The 22366-nt window shown below is 42.8% G+C and overlaps 1 protein-coding gene across 1 annotated transcript in view; it reads right to left on the reverse strand.

Annotated features, from left to right (window-relative positions):
• Positions 1-14163, reverse strand: part of CUNH2orf73 (chromosome unknown C2orf73 homolog) — a 36497-nt gene extending 22334 nt beyond the window's left edge. The window contains 2 exon segments of the mRNA XM_056114328.1: positions 9844-10045; positions 14111-14163. Coding sequence (XP_055970303.1) covers positions 9844-10045; positions 14111-14133 — 225 coding nt within the window. The 5' untranslated portion in view covers positions 14134-14163.
• Between the last annotated feature and the right edge of the window lie 8203 nt (positions 14164-22366).

Consider the following 22366-nt stretch of genomic DNA (forward strand, 5'->3'; position numbering starts at 1 on the left):
CACCTAAAATGGATTATTTTTTAACTTAAACAGAGCTGCTAGATTCTGAAATTACCTTTCATCAACCGATGGATAGTAAAAAAATAGTTACATTTCTGTTTGTGCTGAATTTTTATTTATATATGCACATGGATTTCATAATACATGTTTATATTATATAACTTAATACTTTATATATAACTTTATCTAAAATTATGTTCTATGCCTTTTATTATAGCAATACAAAAAAGTATTCTCATTTAAGATGGTAGTTTCCAAAGTTAAAATGTTTTCAAGTATACATGTCCAACACCATAAAATACATTTTGGCAAGCAAGAGCACACAATGCAAATACACATATATGAGTTTTACAAACAATATGCGTTCTTACTATATGCAACGTAGTCTATTTCTTTGTTCTATTTTGTTGCCTTTCTCTTCAATTTTATTTAACAATGCTGGATGTAATCCACATTAATTTGCAACACAAAAAGGGCTATTTGAAAAATTTTAAAGGGGAAATATTTCTATTACTAATTTTTTTTCTAGTAAAACCTGCTCAAGTACTTAAGTACTTAGGAAAGGAAGAACAGCGAGAGAATATATTATGATAATATATTATGACAACTAATGCTTTTAGAAGTTAGGTAAATTATTAGTTAATTCTCTCTAAAAAATTGGTTCATCTGGTAGAAAAGAATCAGAAGGAAATAACTGTGACACTTAGGAGTTCTTTTGTAGTATCAGAGAATTAAAGTTATCTTAGGCATGGGGGCTGGAGCAGTAGCACAGCGGGTAGGGCGTTTGCCTTGCACGTGGACGAACAGGGTTCAATTCCCAGCATCCCATATAGTCCCCCAAGCACCACCAGGAGTAATTCCTGGAGTAACCCCATTGCATCACCAGGAGTAATCCCATTCCATCACCAGGAGTAACCCCATTGCATCACCAGATATAACTCAAAAAGAAAAAAGAAGAAAATTATCTTAAGCATAATCAAATATTTGCTATGAGTTTCATGGAGGATACCTAGCTTTTGAAAAATTTACCATAATTCAACAAAGAGTTAAAAAAATTTAAATCAGAGGAGATGAGCATTGGATTCGAATAAGTAAAATTATGACAGTGAATTGAAGCTACAATATAAAACTTAACCAACAAAAATGAAATTTGGTCAAATTTATCACTCTTGTGCTAGATGCCTGCCATGTGACAGGTTCTGGGTTTGATTCCTGAAGTACCACCACCACGTAAAATACCATCTTAGAGACAGCTGAGAAAAACTATGTGGCTCAAATAAACTTAGCTCCAAAATATGACAGGTATTTGTGAGAGGTCCATGATATCAAATCCAAACAATATTTAATGGAGTCAGTTTGTGAGGAGAGTCTTAAGCCTAGGTAGATAGAAAATTCTGAAATATACCAGAGACAGTAAAAATAGGAATTTTGAGGAGAGGGAAATTTTTGTTTTAGCAAGAAATAAGAAAAGGCTATTAATATGGAGAAGAGTTGCCATTCAGAACTGAAATCAGAGTTATTCAATTTTAGGTCTTTGTCAAGGAAAATTATCTTCAAGCTGAATAAGGAAAGATGACCATGTAGGATGACCAAGTTTCGACTAAAAGGTCGGAGAGTAAATAGGAGGAGACTTAGTGCCAGTCGATGTCAAATTATAATTAGGAATAATGAGTGCTTGCAAAGGACGAAGGATATTTAGGGAGTAATAAATCGTAGAGAATGACCAATGCTTTGGTTTCCAGAACAGGCTGAAAGGTAAATTTTACATTAAGACACTTGATGTAAGTACTGGGAGTTTTAGAACAGATTAATAAACAGATGGGGCTTCTGTCTGGCTCAGAAGAGTTTCATCTTGCTGTGAGTGCTTGCTTCTTGCAACTCTCCCATCCGCGAGTTAGATAATGTTTGCTCTGAGCCCTGTGTCCAGGGTTTGCAGGTCTCTTGCACCACAGCTCTGAGACAGGTGCGCCTAGGCACAGCCCCAGAAGCCCCACCCTGCCCACCACTGTGCATGTCCCTTGTGTTTGTGGTGCATTGCTCTCTGGCAAGTCGGCTATGGAATGGAAAGCCAGATAAGAACAAAAATTTAAATTATTTCAAAAGTGAAAATAGGAGGGCCTAAAGAAAAGATAAAAACCATATGATCATATCAATAGATGCAGAGAAAGCATTTGTCAAGATCCAGCACCCCTTTATGATGAAAACCTAACCAAAATGGGTATAGAGGGGACTTTCTTCAACATAGTTAAAGCCATCTACCACAAGCCTACAGCAAGCATCATCCTCAATGGGGAAAGACTGAGAGCCTTTCCTCTAAGATCAGGGATGAGACAAGGATGCCCACTCTCTCCACTGCTGTTCAATATAGTACTGGAAGTACTTGCAATAGCGATTAGGCAAGAAAAAGATATTAAGGGCATTCAGGTAGGAAAGGAAGAAATCAAGCTCTCACTATTCGCAGATGATAAGATACTATACTTAGAGAATACTATAACCTCCACCAAGAAACTCCTAGAAACAATAGACTTGTATAGTAAAGTTGCAGGCTACAAAATCAATACCCAAAAGTCCATGGCCTTCCTATACACAAACAGAGAGAAGAAAGTGACATGAAAAAAACAATCCCGTTCACAGTTGTGCCCCAGAAAATCAAGTACCTAGGAATAAGCTTAACTAAGGAAGTAAAGGACCTGTACAAAGAAAACTACAAAACACTACTTCAGGAAATAAAAGAGGACATGCGGAAATGGAAAGATATCCCCTGCTAATGGGTCGGGAGACTTAACATTGTCAAAATGACAATACTTCCCAAAGCATTGTACAAATTTAATGCAATCCCTATAAGGATACCCATGACATTCTTCAAAGAAATGGAGGAAACACTCCTGAAATTTATATGGAACAATAAGCCCCCATGAATAGCTAAAGCAATTCTTGGGAAAAAGAAAATGGGAGGAATCAACTTCCCTAACTTCAAGCTCTACTACAAAGCAGTAGTAATTAAAACAGCATGGTACTGGAACAAAGGCAGAGCTGCAGACCAATGGAACAGGGTTGAATATACTGACATCTCCCCTCAATCATATGATCAACTAATCTTTGATAAAGGTACAAGAAATGTGAAGTGGAGTAAGGAAAGCCTCTTTAACAAATTGTGCTGGCAAAACTGGATGGCTACATGCAAAAAAATGGGCTCAGATCTCTGCCTAACTCGATGCACAAAAGTAAGATCAAAGTGGATTAAAGACCTCAACATCAGACCACAAACCGTAAGGTACATTGAAGCCAAAGTTGGCAAAGCCCTCCATGACATTGAAGCTAATGGTATCTTCAAAGATGTCACGCCACTGGCCGAGCAAGTGAAAACAGAGATAGATAAATGGGACTTTCTTAAACTAAGAAGCTTCTGCACCTCAAAAGAAACAGTGACCAAAATACAAAGGCAGTCTACAGAATGGGAAAGGATAAAACCCTGAGTGCCCAAGAACAGATGACTGGTTAAAGAAACTTTGGTACATATACACAATGGAGTACTATGCAGCTGTTAGAAAAGATGAAGTCATGAAATTTACATACAAGTGGTACTACATGGAAAGTATCATGCTAAGCGAAATGAGTCAGAAAGAGAGGGATAGACATAGAAAGATTGCATTCATCTGGGGGATATAAAGTAACAAAATAGGAGATTAATACCCAAGAATAGCCGAGATCAGTACCAGGAGGATTACTCCATAGCTTAGAGGCCAGCTGGGCATTCTAGGGGAAAGGGCAGCTCAGATAGAGAAGGGAGCACCAAATAAAGGGTGTTTGGAGGATCCTCCCAGGAGGGGAGATGGATGTTGAAAGTAGACTATGGACTGAACATGATTGCCACTCAATGCCTCTTTTGCAGACCACAACACCCAAAAGGAGAGAGAGAACAAAAGGAAATGCCCTGCCACAGAGGCAGGGTGGGATGGGGGGATGGGTGTGGGAGGGATACTGGGATCCATGGTAGTGGAAAATGGGCACTGGTGGAGGGATGGGTATTTGATCATTGTATAATCGAATCCCAAGCACAAAATCTGTAAATCTACAACTGTACCTCATGGTGTTTCACTAATAAAAAAAAATAAAAGGAAAAAAAATGAAAAAAAATGTAAAAAAGTAAAAAAAAAAAATAGAAGGGTCTTCAGTATCCTGAGAGAAATCTATGATAAGGTCCTTGTTTGTTTCTGAGCACACGTAGCAGTGCTCCAGAGGGGTTCTTTGTTGAATGGTCAGTGCTCAGGGGCTGTCCCTGAGTGCTGGGGACCGCGTAGTGCCAGAGAACAGGGCCCCTTGTCAAAGCAGGTGCTCCAGCCCATGATCAGCTTGCTTTTGTTGGTGCTTGGGGCCCACCGGTGACACTTAGCAGTGAAACTGGTGGCTCAACGTGAGGGTATGAAGATGCAACTCTCAGGCCCTCTCACAACCCAATTTTTTGAGGCAGGAGCACTTGCAGATGAGTATGGCTGGGAGATGCTCTGGCCTTGCAGAGCTGAGGATTGCCCACGCTCTCCAGGTGGTGTTTGGGAGCTGCCAGAGCTGTCTCCACTGGCTCCCTGGGAACATGGGGTGCTCAGGGTTCAATTTCGGTTGCCACATCATGCCCCTAACCACAGCACTATGTTCAGTCACCCAGAGAAGATCTGAAGGTGTGGACTTTCTAGCATCATCTTTTGTGAATCAGAAACAATCTGCTGACATCCAAACCACTGGTAAAGTGACCTACCTCCATCCCATAAGAAATGTCTAGCAAACTTCCTTTCTTTCTTCACCTAGAACAAAGGTATAATGCAGAAGCTGTCCTAAAAGCCAAGAGAGCGATTCATCTTTAAGAAATCTGTTTTGCGATGGTGATTGTGGTTGGGCCAGACCCAGGGATACTCCAGGGATGGTTATGCCCAGCTCAACACTTGGGGATCACTCCCAGTGGTCTCAGGGACCATTTGGTTCTGTGGTTTGAATCCTGGTCTCCAACATACTAGGAAAAATGTGTTCTCTCTATGTCCATTGAGAAGACATTTTTTTTAATTTGAAATTTTACAATAGTTTTTTTTAGTTTCACAAATATAAAGGAAATAGTAAATAATTTTTCCTAAATTATAACTTGGGCTGGAGTGGTAGCACAGTGGGTAGGGTGTTTGCCATGCACACGGCTGACCTGGGTTCGATTCCTGTGCCCCTCTCGGAGAGCCTGGCAAGCTACCAAGAATATCTTGCCTGTACGGCAATGCCTGGCAAGCTACCCATGATGTATTCAATATGCCAAAAACAGTAACAATAAGTCTCACAATGGAGACATTACTGGTGCCCGCCCAAGCAAGTTGATGAACAATGGGAGACAGTGCTACAGTGCTAAATTATAACTTAAAAATCCATAATTGCTGAGAGCATTCTCATGAGTGCTACAGATTGATAAATCTTTGCTGCAGAAGAATGGACCCGACAGTTCAAATGAGGTTTTTTTTTTTCTGGTTTGGGGGCTAAGGTCAGTTTGCGCATGGAAGAGCGAGTACGCATGAGTCCTTATACATACACATGTTATGTTTGATCCAAGCACTTGTTCCAACGGATTGATTATAAGAGTACAGGGATGGATGGAGGCTTACTTTTTTTTTTTTGCTTTTTTGGGTCACACCTGGCAATGCACAGGGGTTACTCCTGGCTCTGCACTCAGGAATTACTCCTGGCAGTGCTCAGGGGACCATATGGGATGCTGGGAATCAAACCCATGTTGACCACTTGCAAGGCAAATGCCCTACCCACTGTGCTATCGCTCCAGCTCTTGGAGGATTACTTTTTGCTTCATCTCATGCTCAGGCAAAAAACTGAAAGTTTTCCACTCTGTGTACTAACATATTAGATTATGAGGGATTAACACAAAGTCATTTATGATGAAATAAGTCAAACTGGAAAGTCCTCTAAGGGTACTTCCTTTTTTTTTCTTTTTGGGTCACACCCGGCGATGCTTACGGGTTACTCCTGGCTCATGCACTCAGGAATCACTCCTGGCGGTGCTCGGGGGACCATATGGGATGCTGGGAATCAAACCTGTGTTGGCCATGTTGGCTGCGTGCAAGGCAATGCCCTGCCCGCTGTGCTATCGCTCCAGCCCCCTAAGGGTACTTCTTTATTTAGAATTCGAAGCTCAAATTACATCTTAGACTGTGGAGGTGATTTTGCCTAGTGATGATTCCCAGTTCCAAACTTTGGACCCAGAGAGAAGAGGAACTCTTTCCTTTTAGTCCAAAGCCTGTCTCCTTCTCTACCCCAGGATGAAAGTCACTGGGGTTCTCTGGTTGAGGAAGTGCCTGAAGACTCCTGATAATCACCCACAGTCCTGAGCCTTCAGAGCACAGGGGTTACTTGTAAAGGCAGGTGCATTATGACCCCTTAGCGTGAAAACCTCTTGAGGCAGTCTCTGTACTATACTTTGACAAACCTCAAGAAATATATTAGTAAACATACCTTTCCATTTGGGGGGGGACAATTCAGGGGCAATCCTTGGGTGATGGAGTAATAAGAGCAAGTGGGAAGTGGGGTATTCTGGAGAAACTGTATAAGAGACCGCAAGAGGTGGGACGTGGGGTCCAGAGCAGCAGCCCCAGTGGCACGACCAAGATGACTGTTGGTGATGGCGGTGATCTGTAGGTCACAGGCGACATTTCTGCGATTCCTGGGATATGTGGACTTTGATAACCTCCTTCTGAGACAGTCATGTTTGATCAGGAGAGCTCAGTAGTTTGAAAAGTGAAAAGCTGAAGATTCAAGGGGAGATGTGATGTGTGTACATGTGTGGCTACAGTGAGAAGGTACCACGGGACTGACACTCTAGTTAGCACGGACTGACACTCTAGTTGGGGGAGTGTGTAAGCAATTATATCAGCATTATTGTAAGCCACAAGACCTTATTATCAATAAGGATAACAGTGTTAAAAAACTGAAACGTTATCACAAACACTAGAGTTACATTGACTCTAAGAGTTCATTCTCTTGGAAATCAGGAGTGTTGAAAAACACCTCTTTTTAAGCAATTTATAGTGCCCTTAATGAGTCCTAAATTGTATTCTGTACAACTCGAGTTCTGCAGCATATTAATAGGTATAAAAGAGAGCTTCATATGTAAATATATTTCAGAAGTAGCAAGATTAAGGCAAGGTTAGCAAGATTATGCAAGTTTAGGGATTTCTTGAACTGTATTGTAGTATGACTTGTGGAGCTCTGAGAAAGGCATAGTTTGAGTGTCTATGCAAAAAACTAGCGAAGATTGGAAAATACACTTTGGAAAATACTGATCTAGTATGATATTTCTTAAAATATAAATATTTTAAAATACAAGACAAACTATTTTCTAATGAAAATGACCATCTTACAACCTCTTCTTACTATTTCTAGCACCTCTAATTCTATGTCCCTAAGTAGAATTATATCTCATTTTGTAAACAAACAAAACCAATCTGTGTTCTAAAGATATTTTAGCAAAACACATAAAAAAGACATGCCAATTTAAATATTTAAACAATTTAGGTTTTTCCTTTTTAAGTCAGCGGGAGTGATAGCACAGCGGGTAGGGCGTTTGCCTTGTACACGGCTAACCCTAGTTCTATTCCTCTGTCCCTCTCAGAGAGCTCAGCAAGCTACCTAGAGTATCCCACAAAAATCTGTTATCTGAGAATAACTTTATTACTCCTTGGGTACGTGGAAATCCATTCCTTTCCTTTTTTTTTTTTTTTTTTTTTTTTTTTTGCTTTTTTGTTCGGTTTGGTTTTGGACCACAACTGGAGGTGCGCAGGGCTTACTCCTGGCTCTGTGTTCACAGATCACTCCTGGAGAGTTCGGGGGACCATCTGCGAAACCTGGATCGAATTCAGGTCGGCCAGGGGAAAGGCAAGTGCCCTACCCAACTGTGGTATTGCTCTGGCCCTGTTCTTGAGAAATGATTACATTTAAGACTTCTCAGTTACTTTTGTTTTTTCAGCCCACATTCTTTTTACTCCATGCCCAAATCAATGTGCTTTTAAAATACACCACAAGGACACATACGATGAGATGAACCTTCAGGGAATCTTTGGGACTCCTCATTCATCCCTACTCTCTACCTAGCCACTTCCCTTCCAATCAAATTCACTCTTATCATCCCCTAATGGTCTCCAACTCCATGAGTTTCTGTCACCAACACAGACCTCTACTGCACTGCTGTTCCTCTTTTGTACTCACAGGAGTTCTCTGACTCTCTTTGTTTATGATTTTTGTTGCTTTCATAGCAATAACAGAAGGTACTCAGGGCTTAGTCCTGGCTCTGCACTCCTGAACGACTCTGGGGTCAGATGGGGGAGCCGGGAATAGAACCTGGATTGGCTGCATGCAAGGCAAGAGCCTTACCTACTGTTCTATCTCTCTGGGCCCCCAATTTTTCACATTTCTTTCTGTTCTTGAATCAATTTTTTCCTTACTCTCTCTAAGGCAAGAATGAGTTCAATTAACAGTTGGGTTTAAATTCAGTATAAACTACACAACAGGAGAGGCACTAAGTTTTGTAAGAAATGTGGAAATTTCACTCACCTGAATTGCTGCACCATATTTATATCCTCGGTAAAGTCCTAGCTTATAATTTCTTTTAAATTCCAAACTGTTTGTAAAAGAGCCTTAAAAAATCATTGTATAGTTTAATAAATGATCTGAAAGCTTATTTGGCTCCAGGAATTTCTGCCTCAAGATCTCACTTTTACACAACACTTAATTTCAAAACAGGAGCAGCTGATGATATTGGTGTAAAGAGAGCTCTCTAAAATGCAACCTATTTAACTCACAACGATACCTAATACATTACACCTAATTGACAGCACAAAAGGGATTTTGCAATGGGGTTTAAATGAAGGGTTTTGGGAAAGAGACTTTATCCCAGATTGTCTGAGTGGGTCCAAAGTAATCTTTAGGAGGAGTCCTCAGAGGTTTAACGATGCTGTTCTGTACTTCTAAGAGGGAAGGGCCCGACTGAAGAATGTAGGTGGTCTGTAAAAGCTGAAGAAGGAAGGAAAAGCATTCGCCCTTAAATCCTCTGGAGGAACCAGCCCTACCCCTTGCTAGGGACTTCTGTGCTCAATTAAGCCATTCTTAAATGTTGGTAATTGCTGGCTTCAACAAAAGGGAACTAATACATAAAACATATCTCAATGCACCTTTAAAAATACAGGTTTAAGTGTATTTTAAAAATAATACACATTAAGTATTAAATACACATTTAAGACACTGAACAAAAGCTTGCTTTGGCTAAACCCTGGGCCAGAAACATTTATTATATAATTGAAGGTAAATCTACTTTTTTTTGGACTATGTTATTGTTACATTTTCCAGTAATACCTCCTACAATTTGGGGGCAGGACAAAGAACATACTTTGTCTAAAATTTAGAAAATATCTAGCATATTCTTTTGTACTATTTCTCCAGCTCCAAACTTTGAATAAATGGCAGCTACTATTCTACAATGTATGAATTACTGAGTAGCCTGGGAAATTGTTACACTAGAATATATTGAAATATAAAATATTGAAGAATTTTTCAGTAAGCCCCAACCATTATGGAGTGGTTATAATCTGACCCAATCTCAAAAATAATATTATTTAGATCATTTATAAATATATGTATATGCACATATATGCGAATTTATCTGCAAGAATAGTTCCCAATTATTTCTTTAAACTATTGGACTATTAAAAATACTAATCTGAGGTATGTCACATCCTTTAACTAGTCTGTAATCAAATAATCCTGCAAAATACTTCTAAATCTCTATTTGTATATAATGAACATCTGTCTAACCTGCTTTTCTGTACCCATTTTAGGATCCATGTAGGGAACTGGTTCATTGATTGTCCTCGCATTTGTGTTAATGAACTTAGCATAATGTATACGTGCTCTCCTAGCACAAGATTTTGAATTTTGTATGTTCTTTTCAGATTCTTTTTCATGTTTTATTTCTTCTTTTTCCCCAGTTGTAGCAGGATCTTCTATTTTATGTTGTCTAAAAACATAATTTAATAGTAAATCATTTATCCCAATGAGTATTTCAGTAATGAGTCATATCAATTATATAAATTTTAGATACATCATGATTAGTCAAAACAATTTAAGTTTTACGAGGTTTTAACAGTTATGAGGTTTATACTATTATAAAAATTGAAAAGTTGTTATTCATAAGATAAAGGGATTTGTGTTAATACTGATTAGTCACAATAATATACCAGTAAACCGCCTTCTTCCCTCTGGAAAGAAAGATGGCAGCCGCTTGGGAGCTTTGTGGAAAGCCAGGTATGAGCTGGTCGTGATGGGGCGACTAAAACCTCATGGGAAGGGGGGAGTTTCTGGTTCATCCTTCACGCCCTACCGAGGTCACCAGTTGCCCCCCACGAGCGGCTCTCCGGCACGGCCATGGCTCCAGAGCACAGAAACCAATCTCTTAATTATCTGACTCTCAACAGAAATACTTCCAGGGTTAATAAGTGAAATAGCAGAAATCCAAAACCACACGGCCACAATAGCGGCCGCACGACATCATTTAACTCTTTAACCCAGCTGTAGAAAGCAAATAATTTCACAATGCCTTTTTAGCATGTCTGATTTGGGGGTGTAAACTCTAAATAATAATGGTGCATCTTTTATCGAAACAATGAATCTAGTCAAAGTAGATAGTGTGTTAACTAGAATTCATCTGCCTTACAGACATTGGGAGGGTTGGGGGGTGGGAGTTTATTGGGGCTCTTTGTGGTGAAAAATAAGTATTGGTAAAGGGAAATGTGTTTGATATTTGCATGACTGAGACCTAAACCTGAAAGCTTTGTAACTTTTCCCACAGTGATTCAATAAATAAATAAATTTAAAAAAATATATACCAGTAAAGTAACTGTATAAAGAGTAGTGCTGGTAAAGAGAGAGCAGTAATTTGATTATGCTTACAACCTTGTCTGTAAATTCTTATAAAAAGAAAAATGGGGGGGGGGATCTGTGGGTGCCTCCCAAATAGTGCTCACTGGGCCCATGGATCACTTCCAGTTGACACTTGGCTGTTCCAGCTGTGTGAGTCTGAACATCAGAGCTAAGCCATGTGGTTAATTCTGGCATTCATGATATGTCTGCAGTGCTGCTCAGCAGGGGTGACGGGAGCCCCAAGGATCCATCCAGGGTGCTCTCTAGGCTCTGTAGTGCCAAGGAGGAACTGTGGCTGGTGGGAGGGGAGTTCCACAGAGAGAGCACATGCTTCTGCTCTTCTCACCATCTCAGAAGTTCCTCGTTTGTAACTTTTATGCATGTGGCATAATAACACGCTGATTTTAACTCATCTACGTTAAAAGTTCCTCAACAAATTCAGTTATTTGGACCAGCTAGTTTTGAAAATTCATCTGGCAAATTTATAATATTTAACAAATGATCTTTGGTATTTGTCTTTATTATTCATTTATCATTATTTATCTTTCTGTTTTGTTTTGGGGAACAACCTGGTGATGCTCAGGGCTCCCTCCTGGCTTTGAGTTCAGAGATCCCTCTTGATGGTGCTCAGGGGACCACATGGCCTGCTGGGCACAGAACCCAGATCAGTTGCGTGCAAGGCTGTTACATGCTCTTCTATCTCTCTGGTCCCTATTATTTATCTTTAAAATAAAAAAGAAGATCCCTGAGCAGACAATCAGGACAATTGACTCAATATCAAAAGATTTTGCCTCTAAAAACTACCCTAATATAAAATTGGAAATTATTTTAGTGAAGCATGTTTATAAGGAAATAATTTATAGGTTTTTTGTCCTTTTAAATAAGGCACTCTATTAAAAATGTGGTGTTTTAAAATTTCATGTGTTTGAAGAATTTGAATACTTTTTACCACAGAATCATTTAAAATCAAAATCCTGAGTCATGGAAGATTAGAGAATGTCATTCATTAGAAGTTTCTAGAGAAAGTGATTACTTCTGTTTAGCCTTGGTCCTTAAAATACAACTCTTACTCTACTTCAAACCAGTGACGTCATGAGCAAGAGTGCGAGTTGTGTGCAAGGTGCTAACGTTGCACCTGGTCAACCTGGGTTCAACCCCCAGCACCCCCATAGTCTTCCCTCAACCCTCCACCTTCGAGTGCTCTCTGAGCCAGGAATAGTCCCTAGCACTGCGGGGGAAACAACCAGTGAGGTCCATCTCCTCTGTTGTCATTTTTCAGCTAGAACCCCCAATGGCTCAGCATTCAGATATAATAAATTGCATCCTCCTCAGCTCTATGACTGTGTGGGACCCTGCTCGCACACTCAAGTTTCATTACTCGAGTCAGTATGCCTTCTCGCTGCTCCTGGATCATCTTCTTGGTCACCCCTGGACTTTTGCTTGGAAGCCCTCTCAGCCTCTTCCAGGTCTGTGCCCAATTTCCTGCTCAGTGCCCTCCCTATATAGCTCTCAGTTTCAAAGCTAGCTCCTCCCAGGGCTTTTCAGGGTTCTGCCCCCTCCCCCAGGTACTCCTTTATACTTTGTCCATGATTTTCGTTAAACTGAGTATGAGTACAATTTCTAATTTATATGTCTAGCTCCTCCTGCCTTCTGGATGGGTGCTATAAATACCTTTTACTACGAATAAATTCATAAAAGGAAAATACAATTTCATTCATGGTAATGTATGTACCCAACCTCCAGGCACAAAACCTGTTCACTGTAGGCACTTACAATAATATTTATTCTTTTTGTAAATCTGACACATTTTTTGAGTTTGTTTTAACTAAAAGGCCCCATATATCCCCAACTCTTACTCCAAAACACAATATTCATACCCTTGGACTCATATTCCCTATATCCCAACAAAAATTGGTTTTTTTTTTTTGCAAGGATTTGGAAAAAGGTTGCTGCTAAAACATTAATAACTTCTAAGGCTTTTTTCTCTTTTCCAGGTAAGTATTTAAAGGCCATAATTGATTTTTCTTTGTAGCCTTCAGGCATCTGTTTGTTGTTGTTGTTTTTTTTCCTGCTTCATACTGGATCAACTTGTACTTACTTGAAAGCAAAGATTGCAGAGGGCCTGCGTGAGTCCAGGGCCTGCCTTGCATGCAGCCACCCGGCTTCCATCCTCAGCACCCCAGAGGGTCCCCCAAGCTCTGCCGAGTGATCCCTGAGCCCAGAGCAGGAGTAAGCCCCTGAGCACCACTGGGTGTGCCCCCTCCCCCCTAAAGAAAAAGAAAGAGAAGAAAGGAAGGAAGGAAGTGCCTCTTCGCACACCTGTGCCTCTTTGCACACCTGTGAGTCCTTGTGTTGTGAGTGGCCCTAGACTGGCATTTAAGCACCGAGCATGATTCTGTACAACTCTCTTACAGCACTACTGGGCTCAGAACCGTCAGAACTGAGCCAGATCCCAGCTCTGCCGCTGGCTTGTAAGGACACCATCGTCCTTCCTTCCCACGCATCTTGAAGGAGTTGTTTCTAGCTCTCCCCCAAAACCTCCTGACCAACTTCCTCGGTAGGAAGAATGAGAAGGGTGGTGATAGGGGTTGGGAGGGCGGGAAGGGGGGTGATAAAGGGTTGGGGTCAGGAAGAGTGGTGGGGGAGGCGGGAAGGGGGTGATAGGGGCAGGAAGGCAGGTGATAGGGGCTGGGGGCAGGAAGGGGGGTGATGGGGGGTGGGAAGGGAGTGGTAGGGGCTGGGGAGAAGGGTGTGAAAGGCCCTGGGTGGCCTTTTTACACAGGGCGGGGCTGGACCAGAAATGGGCAGCTGAGGAAGAGCAGGAGGGATGGAGTCCAGCGGGTGTTTGAGGATCGGGCAGTGCTCCAGGCCGTGGGTAAGGTTTCAGGGGAACAGGGTGGCGAGGGAGGATCAGCCCTGTGGGAGTGACCTGGTCTGGGGGAGTGACCCGGCCAGTGGGTGTGGGCACAGGTGTGGGTGCGGGCGGGTGGGGATGGGGTGCGGGATACGGATGGGCACGGGTGCGGGCACTGAAGTGGGCGCATATGGGCGCCGTGGACCTGGGTCGGGCTCGGGTGGGTGCGGGCAGGGACACGGTGGGCTCGGGGTGCGGGGGGGGCAGGGCTCGGGGCGAGCCCGGAGAGACACGGGGTCCAGCACTTACTGCTGCTCGTCCTCTCCCTCCATGGGTCCTGCCCGCTCGGGTGGGGAGCTTCGGGCCTGGGCGGCGTGGACAGTCCCTCGGGAGGCGGTTGCTAGGCGGTTGCTAGGCGACCCGGGAACGCGGGTCACGTCCACCCGCCCCCGCCCCGACCCGACCCGCTGGACCGCCGCTTCTCTGCCCGCCCGGGGCTCGCAAGGCCTGGCGCTTGCTGGTGTCCCCGCCAGTGTCCACTGTCCTCTGGGCTCGGGTTCCAGAGTGCTGCGAGGCTACAGAGAAACTGTTCCCGCCTCCCAATAAAGGCGCGCGATCCCGTGGGCTTCCCGGGGCGGCCGCACCTAACGGGGGAAGCTCTTGGCCTGCCCGCCCAGGGTCTCACCGCACAGACCCTCTTTCCCGGCCCCAGGAGCGCTTGAAACCTGGGCACGAGCTGGGGCACGCATCCATCCTGCCAAGGGGCTGGGGGCATACACCCTGCCAAGGGGCTGGGGGCATCCGTCCTGCAAAGGAGACGCCCCCCCCCCCCCCTAAGAAGGGATGGGTCACTCTGTAGAGGCGCTGCAGCTGGCTGAGGGCCTTGTTTGTACGTGTGGCTTGCGCCCAAGACCAAGCTGGAGAAGCGCTTGATGGCTCGCGTCCACCTTCTGGCCCTGGAATTTCTTACCTCATTTCGCAATTGCCTTCAAATTTCCACTTTCAGAGCCAAATGTCTTTGGCACCTACCATGGTAACATGCGTTTCCTTGGATAATAGGAAAAGAAAAATTCTTACAGGATTGACTTCTGTATATGAAATGTGTGTGCCTATGCTCTGTGAGGAGAGTCCCTGTTGGGTTGTATTTTCCATTGACCTTGGTGATAAACGTCAGAGGGCAGCGATTGGTCCTAGTAATAATCTAGATGGTGGTGACCCCTGCATGGTGCTGAGGCTGGGCCCTGGGCAGGCAGTGCAGAGCAAGAGCTTTCCTTCCTGTGCAGAGTGAGAGCTTTCCCTCCCTCCAGCGTTCTCTGCCTGTCTAATGCTTTGTACAGGTAATCTCAGTCCGGGTTTAGAAGGGGAAGAAGAATATATGAAACTAAGTTGAATACCTAGTTTCTCAGCCATTAAAACGTGGAGTTTATTGGTAAAAAGGCTTCTGTGTGTGTGTGTGTGTGTGTGTGTGTGTGTGTGTGTGTGTGTACATTATGGTTATGTTTTTTGAGGTGGGGTAGTTGAGTAATAAAAATATGGGGGAAATGGATTGAAAATGGAAATCGGGGTGCTAACCTAACTCCTACCTGGGCACTTGGCATTGCATAGGCCCTTACTGAACACACCCTCATGTCGTTTCACTCTCTCGCCATCCAGACTGTTTGGAAACTGGCTCCACCCAGGGGTTGTTTCTCTGGAACTAAGATTCAACCCAACTTCTTAAACTGTGCCTGGAACACACAGGGACACAGGGAGCGGGGGTGGGGGGGTGGGGGGGGAGGGGAGGTGCCTAACTGCATGTGGGGGGTGATAATCTTAATCTCTTGACGTTTAAATTTTTGTTTTAAATTAAATTTTTTTTGTGATTTATTATGAGTAAATGTTTGCTTTGCATGTCTATTTCATATGCCTGTACTCTGGTGGGTAAAAGGGGTCAGAAGTGAAGGGTTTGAGTTCTGAGGAGAAAGCCCAGGTGTGCCATGTGGTGTAGACCATTTAATCCAGGCAGCTACTGAGAGAGAGGAAGCCACACTGACAGTCTTTGCCCGAGTCTTCCTCTATGGAAAACTGGGGATTCCTCAACAAAGGATAGAGTGGATAGAGTGTTTATACTAGCCAGTAAAAAGAACAATGCTCCCCCTACTATGTGGGATACAAAGAAACATAGGAAGGGAGCAACACATGGCCAAGGGCATTGGAACTAAAGTTGTTGAGGAATCCCCGGTTTTCCATAGAGGAAGACTCGGACATTTCCAGCAGTTGAAGAGAGAGGGTTCCTTTCTCAGCACAATCCTTGCCAACATTGCAAAACCAGATTATCAATATCATTTTCCAAACAGATGAATCTAATTCACAAAACCTTTTTAGAAAATCACACAAAGTCAATGAGACTCCCAGCTTTATTTATTTATTATTGAATCACCATGAGAAGTCACAAAGCTTTCATGTCTGAGTTTCTGTCATACAATGATCGAACACCCGTCCCTCTACCAGTGCACATTTTCCATCACAAATATCCCCAGTATCCCTCCCTCCATTCCACTCTTCCCCCGCTTCTATGACAGAAATTTCCCCCATACTCTCTCTCTCTACTTTGGGGCATTATGGTTTGCAATACAGATACTGAGAGACATTCACATTTGGACCTTTATCTACTTTCAGCACACATCTCCCATTCTGAGCAATCCCTCCAATCATCAGTGACTCTGTGGTCCCTTCTCTATTTCAGCTGTCTTCTCCTCCAGCTCGTTAGGTAGGCTTCCAACTGTGGAGCAATCTTCCTGACCGTTGTGTCTATTGCCCTTGGGTGTCAGTCTCATATTATGTTATTTTATATTCCACAAATGAGTGCAGTCCTTCTATATCTGTCCCTCTCTTTCTGACTCACTTCACTTAGCATGAAATCTTTCATGACCATCCACTTATAAGAAAATTTCATGACTCCATCTTTCCTATCAACTGCATAGTATTCCATTGTGTAGATGAGTCTCCCAGATTTAATAAAAGAAGCCACCTTGAGATGTTATGCCACTGAGAGGGAAGATCTACCCTATTATCTCCTCCTCAGCACATCGGTGAGGGTGGGACTGTGGCCATGGGTGGGGCTGATGGCAGGACACTGCACCCTGCACAGCTGAACTGGAGCAGCTCCCTGGAGCCGTGTAGAGGACACCAAGCCAGTGGAGTCACATGGAAAAGCATGAGCAGCCAGTGACAGAGGAGGGCAGACATTCACTATCTTCAAAATCAGCTCCCCCTACTGTTTTCAAGGGGGTTCCGTCACCCTGCTTTCCACTAGAGGATGGTTCATCTACTGAAATATGTTTGCAGGTTGACAAGAAATTGAAACTTGCTGCTTGGGGGAAAAGCACATGTGGTCCCTCCTCATCAGGTTATCTGATGAGGGATGTTTTCCTGGGTCCCTCTTCATTCTGATCGGATGTCAAGTTATTGCCCAGGATGACTGTTGACTTGTCCCGGACTACAGACCATCATTTGTTTAGTACTTTGGAATTATTCTCGAGATGTGCATTTGTGAATGTCTTGTTCCCTAGTCAAACTGTGGGCATCTTGGGACTAGTCAGCTCCTAAAAACAATTCACATTATAATTTGAAAAACATGATCTGCATTATTCTGTTTGTCATATGTCAAAGTGGCATTTTCAAATTTAATCATACAAATATCATGTGATACTCGCAGATCTTGTTTTTGGATAAAAGACAAATGGTTAATTTTTAAAAAGTAGCTAACTAAAGAATTTAAACTGCTATCAGAGAAGTTCAACTTGCCTGGCAGTGATACCCCATTTCCACACCCAGTGGGTCTCTGCTATTCCAGGGATTGTCTCTGAACATTCCAGGGGTCTCTCTGCTGTCCTAGGGATAGACTCTGAACATTCCAGTCACTCACATTTGCTGATTTTGAAGATAGTGAATGTCTTTCTCCTCCCCAATGTTTTCAAACAATGGGTAAAACAATAAAATGAAGGGGACATTGACATTCATTTTAAAATCCCAGTTAAGCTGCAGCTAACCATCAGAATGCTGATGTCTCATGTATTATTCAGACTGCATTTTGTAAGCACTAATTAGGATCATTAAATGATAATGATTGGGTTTGTATAAAAGGAGGAACGATAAGGAGGTCACAATAGAATGGAAGAATTTATACGATGACCCTGATGACCCCTTCGTTTTCTAAAAACCTAATATAAATACTTTTATATTCATTCCAGTTAAGGTTCATTAAGCTGATTTTAATTTCAAGTGTATTAAAATTTAAAAAATAATTTTATGTACCATACATACAAAGATCTGCTTAAAATTATGATATATAATTAGATAAAATGACTGCGAATTTTAACAATTAACTGTTTATATTATTAGAGTGACACTTTGATCCACCTTGATACAGACAAAACAGTATTGCTGTAAAGAAGTTACTGATTTTATTTTAACATGGAAGCTTAAACGTTTTTCATCAGATGAGATTTTAATTCTGAAACTTTGTTGATAAAAACTTTGTTTTTAGACTATTAGAGTTGAATGAAAAAATAACATTATCATTTGCCATGTCAAATTTAGGTCTTAGGAATTGAATTATAAGTTTTCCAGTAAGTTTTTCCCTTGTGAAAGGAATACATCATGCTAGCTAAAGAAAAATTTAAATAAAGTACAATTTAAACAATACAAAATTCAGTAAAACTAAATTTTTCCAGTTAGAGAGACAAACACTTCCCAGACTCAGTGACTTTGTCCCAACTTCCCTCTATCTCTCTGTGCTGTCCCAGCTGGCTGGTGCTGGTCAGGCCTGAACCACATTAAGGTGCTAATTAATCACCCATTTTGCTCCTGCTGGCTGGAGATTGCCTAGGCAAAAAGCCCAGCAGAATTTGGGCTCACTCCATTGGTCTCCCCTTTCTTAGGGATCAAGGTCCTACACTGCTGTTGGCCAATGTCTGAAAAGTTTCATCTGTTCTTCCCAGTGTTCTAGTTGTTTGACCTGGGAAATGAAATCTAGGGCTTTTCACTGTCTTATGATGGTAGTAGGAGTTTGTGCCACTTTAATAGGGGTCTTTTATAAATCATTATAAAAATAGACTATTTTCATGGCCACTTACTACCTGTATTGCAAACCATAACACCCAAAAGGAGATAGAGAGTAAAAGGGAAAGTGCCTGCCACAGAGGTGGGGAGGAATCGAGTGTGGGTGGTGGGATGGATAGTGGGAACATTGGTGGTGGAGAATGGGCACTGGTGGAGGGATGTGTACTCAATCATTGATGACAAATGTAATCATGAAATTTTGTAAGTCTGTAACTGTATCTCAAGGTGATTCATTAAAAAAAATTAAATAAATAAATAAAAACAGACTATCTTCATTCTTTGTTTAAGCCCTAGGGGAGATATTTCTTCTATCTACTTCAACAAATAGTATTGACTATTTACTATGGTCATTTTGAATGTTACAGTTATAGTAAGATATAAAAATACATAAACTCCTGTCCCAATGTAAATTACATTGGTACCAAAGAAAATCAATGAATAACATATTTTAGATGGTGGTAAGACCTTAGATAAACCAAAATAGGTAGTAAAATAGAGTTTGGCAGTATTTTAAAATTGAAAGGGATACTGAAAAAGTACTCGCTAAATAACTTTTGCCTAAGAGTTGAAGGATGTGAAGGAGGGAAACTGGGGGAGTTTGAGAGAAGAGCATTTAAGTCAGACACGGATTACAGGGAAGGTGTCAGTGCATAGGATGCTTGAACATTCCAGGAACAGCAGAGATGTCCATGTGGAGGGAGGAAGGGGAAGTCGGGAGGGTTGAGGTCAAAGACACCAGCAGGCTTGCGGATTGTTAAGAGTCCAGCAGGTTGGGGGTATGGTGCCGCCAGCAGGTCAGTCTGTACCTGTGAGGCGAGTGCATCAGCAGCCTGATGACGCATTCAGACTTCCAGATACCCCAAAATTGCTGCTGTGCCCTTGGCCTTACCCCAAAAACTTGGGGCAAAGTTTACCAAGAAAGTAAATGACCAAAAGTTAGGTATGTGGGAAACACATCCACAAACCACCTCTGGCTCAGCTATATAATTAGAGGCATGGCCTCTCACCTGATTGAACTGCTTAATGACCATGATCCCAGAGACTCAGAAATAAATCTCAAAACCCAGCGGCTTTTGGCAGAAATGTGTCTGGTCCCTGCAGTAGGTTACAGGTGCTGGGTCAACCCAGGTGGGAATAGGTTTCATGCCTTGGCCTGTTCCCCCTGGTGGCCCAGTGGCCGCCATCCTTCAGAGGTCACTGGACAGTCAGGTTTGGGCCCGCAGTGTTGAGACATTTTGGGCCTCATGGGATGGGGGTGGAGCCGAGACTGTCCTCCCCACCCCAACGAGACCCCAAGTCATCATCCACGAACAGCCTCTCTGGCTCCTGATCAAGCTGCTTAACGGCCTTCATCCCAGAGACTCAGAAACAAATCTTGAAACCCAGTGGCTTTTGGCAGAAGTGCGTCTTGCAGTAGATAACTGTTGCTGGGCCACCCCAAGGGGGAAAGGGTGTTGTCCCTCTGCCTGCTCCCCCTTGGCGGCTCAGTGGCCATCATCCTCCAGAGGCCATTGAACAGTCAGGTTTGGGCCCACAGTGACGAGACATTTTGGGCCTCACAGGATGGGGGTGGAGCCGGGCCTGTCCTCCCCACCTCAACAAGACCCCAAGTCATCGGCCACGAACGTCCTCTCTGGCTCCTGATGAAGCTGTTCAATGGCCATGATCCCAGAGACAGGAGCAAATCTCGAAACCCAGTGGCTTTTGGCAGAAATCCCTCCAGATTTAAGTGTTAAAATTTTGGAATTTCAAAATCACATGGTCCTACTGCAGCCACGCGACATCATATGTTATTCATAACCAGCAATAGAACACAAATTGTCTACTGTTGCCTTTTCAGCAGATGTGAGTGTTGGGGTAAAATCTCAAATAATAATAGTGGGTCTGGTGTCGAAATATTGAATGTCATCAAAGTAGAGAGAGAGTAATGTGGAAATCATCTGCCCCACAGGTAGGGGGAGGGTGTCGGATGGGGGTATACTGGGGTTTTTGGTGGTGGAGAATGGGCACTGGTGAAGGTACAGGTGTTTCATTGTATGACCGAGACTTAGATCCGAAAGCTTTGTAATTGCTCTCACGGTGATTTAATAAATAAAATTATAAAAAATGAAAAAAAAAGTCAGATGGAGTTCATGCACAATTCAATTAGCTAATCAGTGGCTGAATAAATAGCAGTACTCCTACATAGGCCCTCCCGTTGTTCATCGATTTGCTCGAGCGGGCCCAGTAACGTCTCCATTGGAGACTTTGTTGTTACTGTGTCTGGCATATCGAGTACGTCACGGGGAGCTTGCCAGGCTCTGCCGTGCGGGCGAGATACTCTCGGTAGCTTGCTGGGCTCTCCAAGAGGGGCGGAGGAATCGAACTCGGGTCGGCCATGTTGGCTGCGTGCAAGGCAAACGCCCTACCGCTCCAGCAGATCACTGATTATTTCGGTTGTTACTTGCAGTCAAGCAGATGGCAACCAGACTTTGAGTTGATCTGATTTATTTGAGCACATCACTTGACACTATTGAAGAGAGACCAAAAAAGGGCAAAGGCAAGAAGTTTAGTTAAGAAACAGTATGGTGGCCAAATGTTTATGCTTAAACATTCTATTCTATTACAAAAACTATAAACAGAGGAATATAGAATGGTCTAATAAACCTCTGAGTATCCACATTAGTAGTTGCCAACTCATGTTTAATCTTGCTTAATTGTGTTTTATTTATCTGTCTCTTTCACTGCGTTATATAATTATTTATTTGTGTGGTACTAGGAATGGAACTTAGGGTCTCACATGTACAAAACATGCACTCTGCTACCAAGTAACACCCCTTCCCGCACTGAATTGTTTATTTTGGGGGTGTGGTGGTCTTTCCAAGTCATGCTCTGAAGCCCTGGGCATCCGCTCCTGACAATTCTGGGCCAACCAGCTTGGAGGATGAGTGTGAGGGCATGAGGCCATGGTGCTGTTTGGGCCCTGGGCCATACCTGACAGTGCTCAAGAGCTTTTGAGGCTGCACCCAGCAATTCTGAAGAGCCAAGTTATGTTGGAAATCAAACTGGGGTAGCCATGTGGAAGGCATGCACCTTAACCCTATACTTCCCCTACCCTACTGGAGTATCTTCAAGCAAATTCTGGACACTTCGAAGATAGAGACAGCAGTAGCATAAGCTCAGGAGATAAGTCAATGATGACTTTATTTATTTTGCCCCAAGTATCTCAAAATGTAATGATGTGGTCAACAAACGTGGTGAACCTTGTAAGGGAAGTGAGTTGGGCACTGAGGTAGGCATTTAACTCTGAGAGTCCTAATGGAAGTGCAGTTGACTTGACCACTAGGGATATAAATGGGGACTCAAAAGAGTAAACCTGGGCGAGAGACGTAAATGTTGGAGTTGTCAATATGCATGTATTATCTAAGTCATGAGACAGAATAATCTAGCAAGACGAATGAGTGTAGATTAAGAAGAGAATTT

This window comes from Sorex fumeus, unplaced genomic scaffold (genome assembly GCF_029834395.1).
Source record: "Sorex fumeus unplaced genomic scaffold, SorFum_2.1 ptg000024l, whole genome shotgun sequence".
Lineage (NCBI taxonomy): Eukaryota > Metazoa > Chordata > Mammalia > Eulipotyphla > Soricidae > Sorex > Sorex fumeus.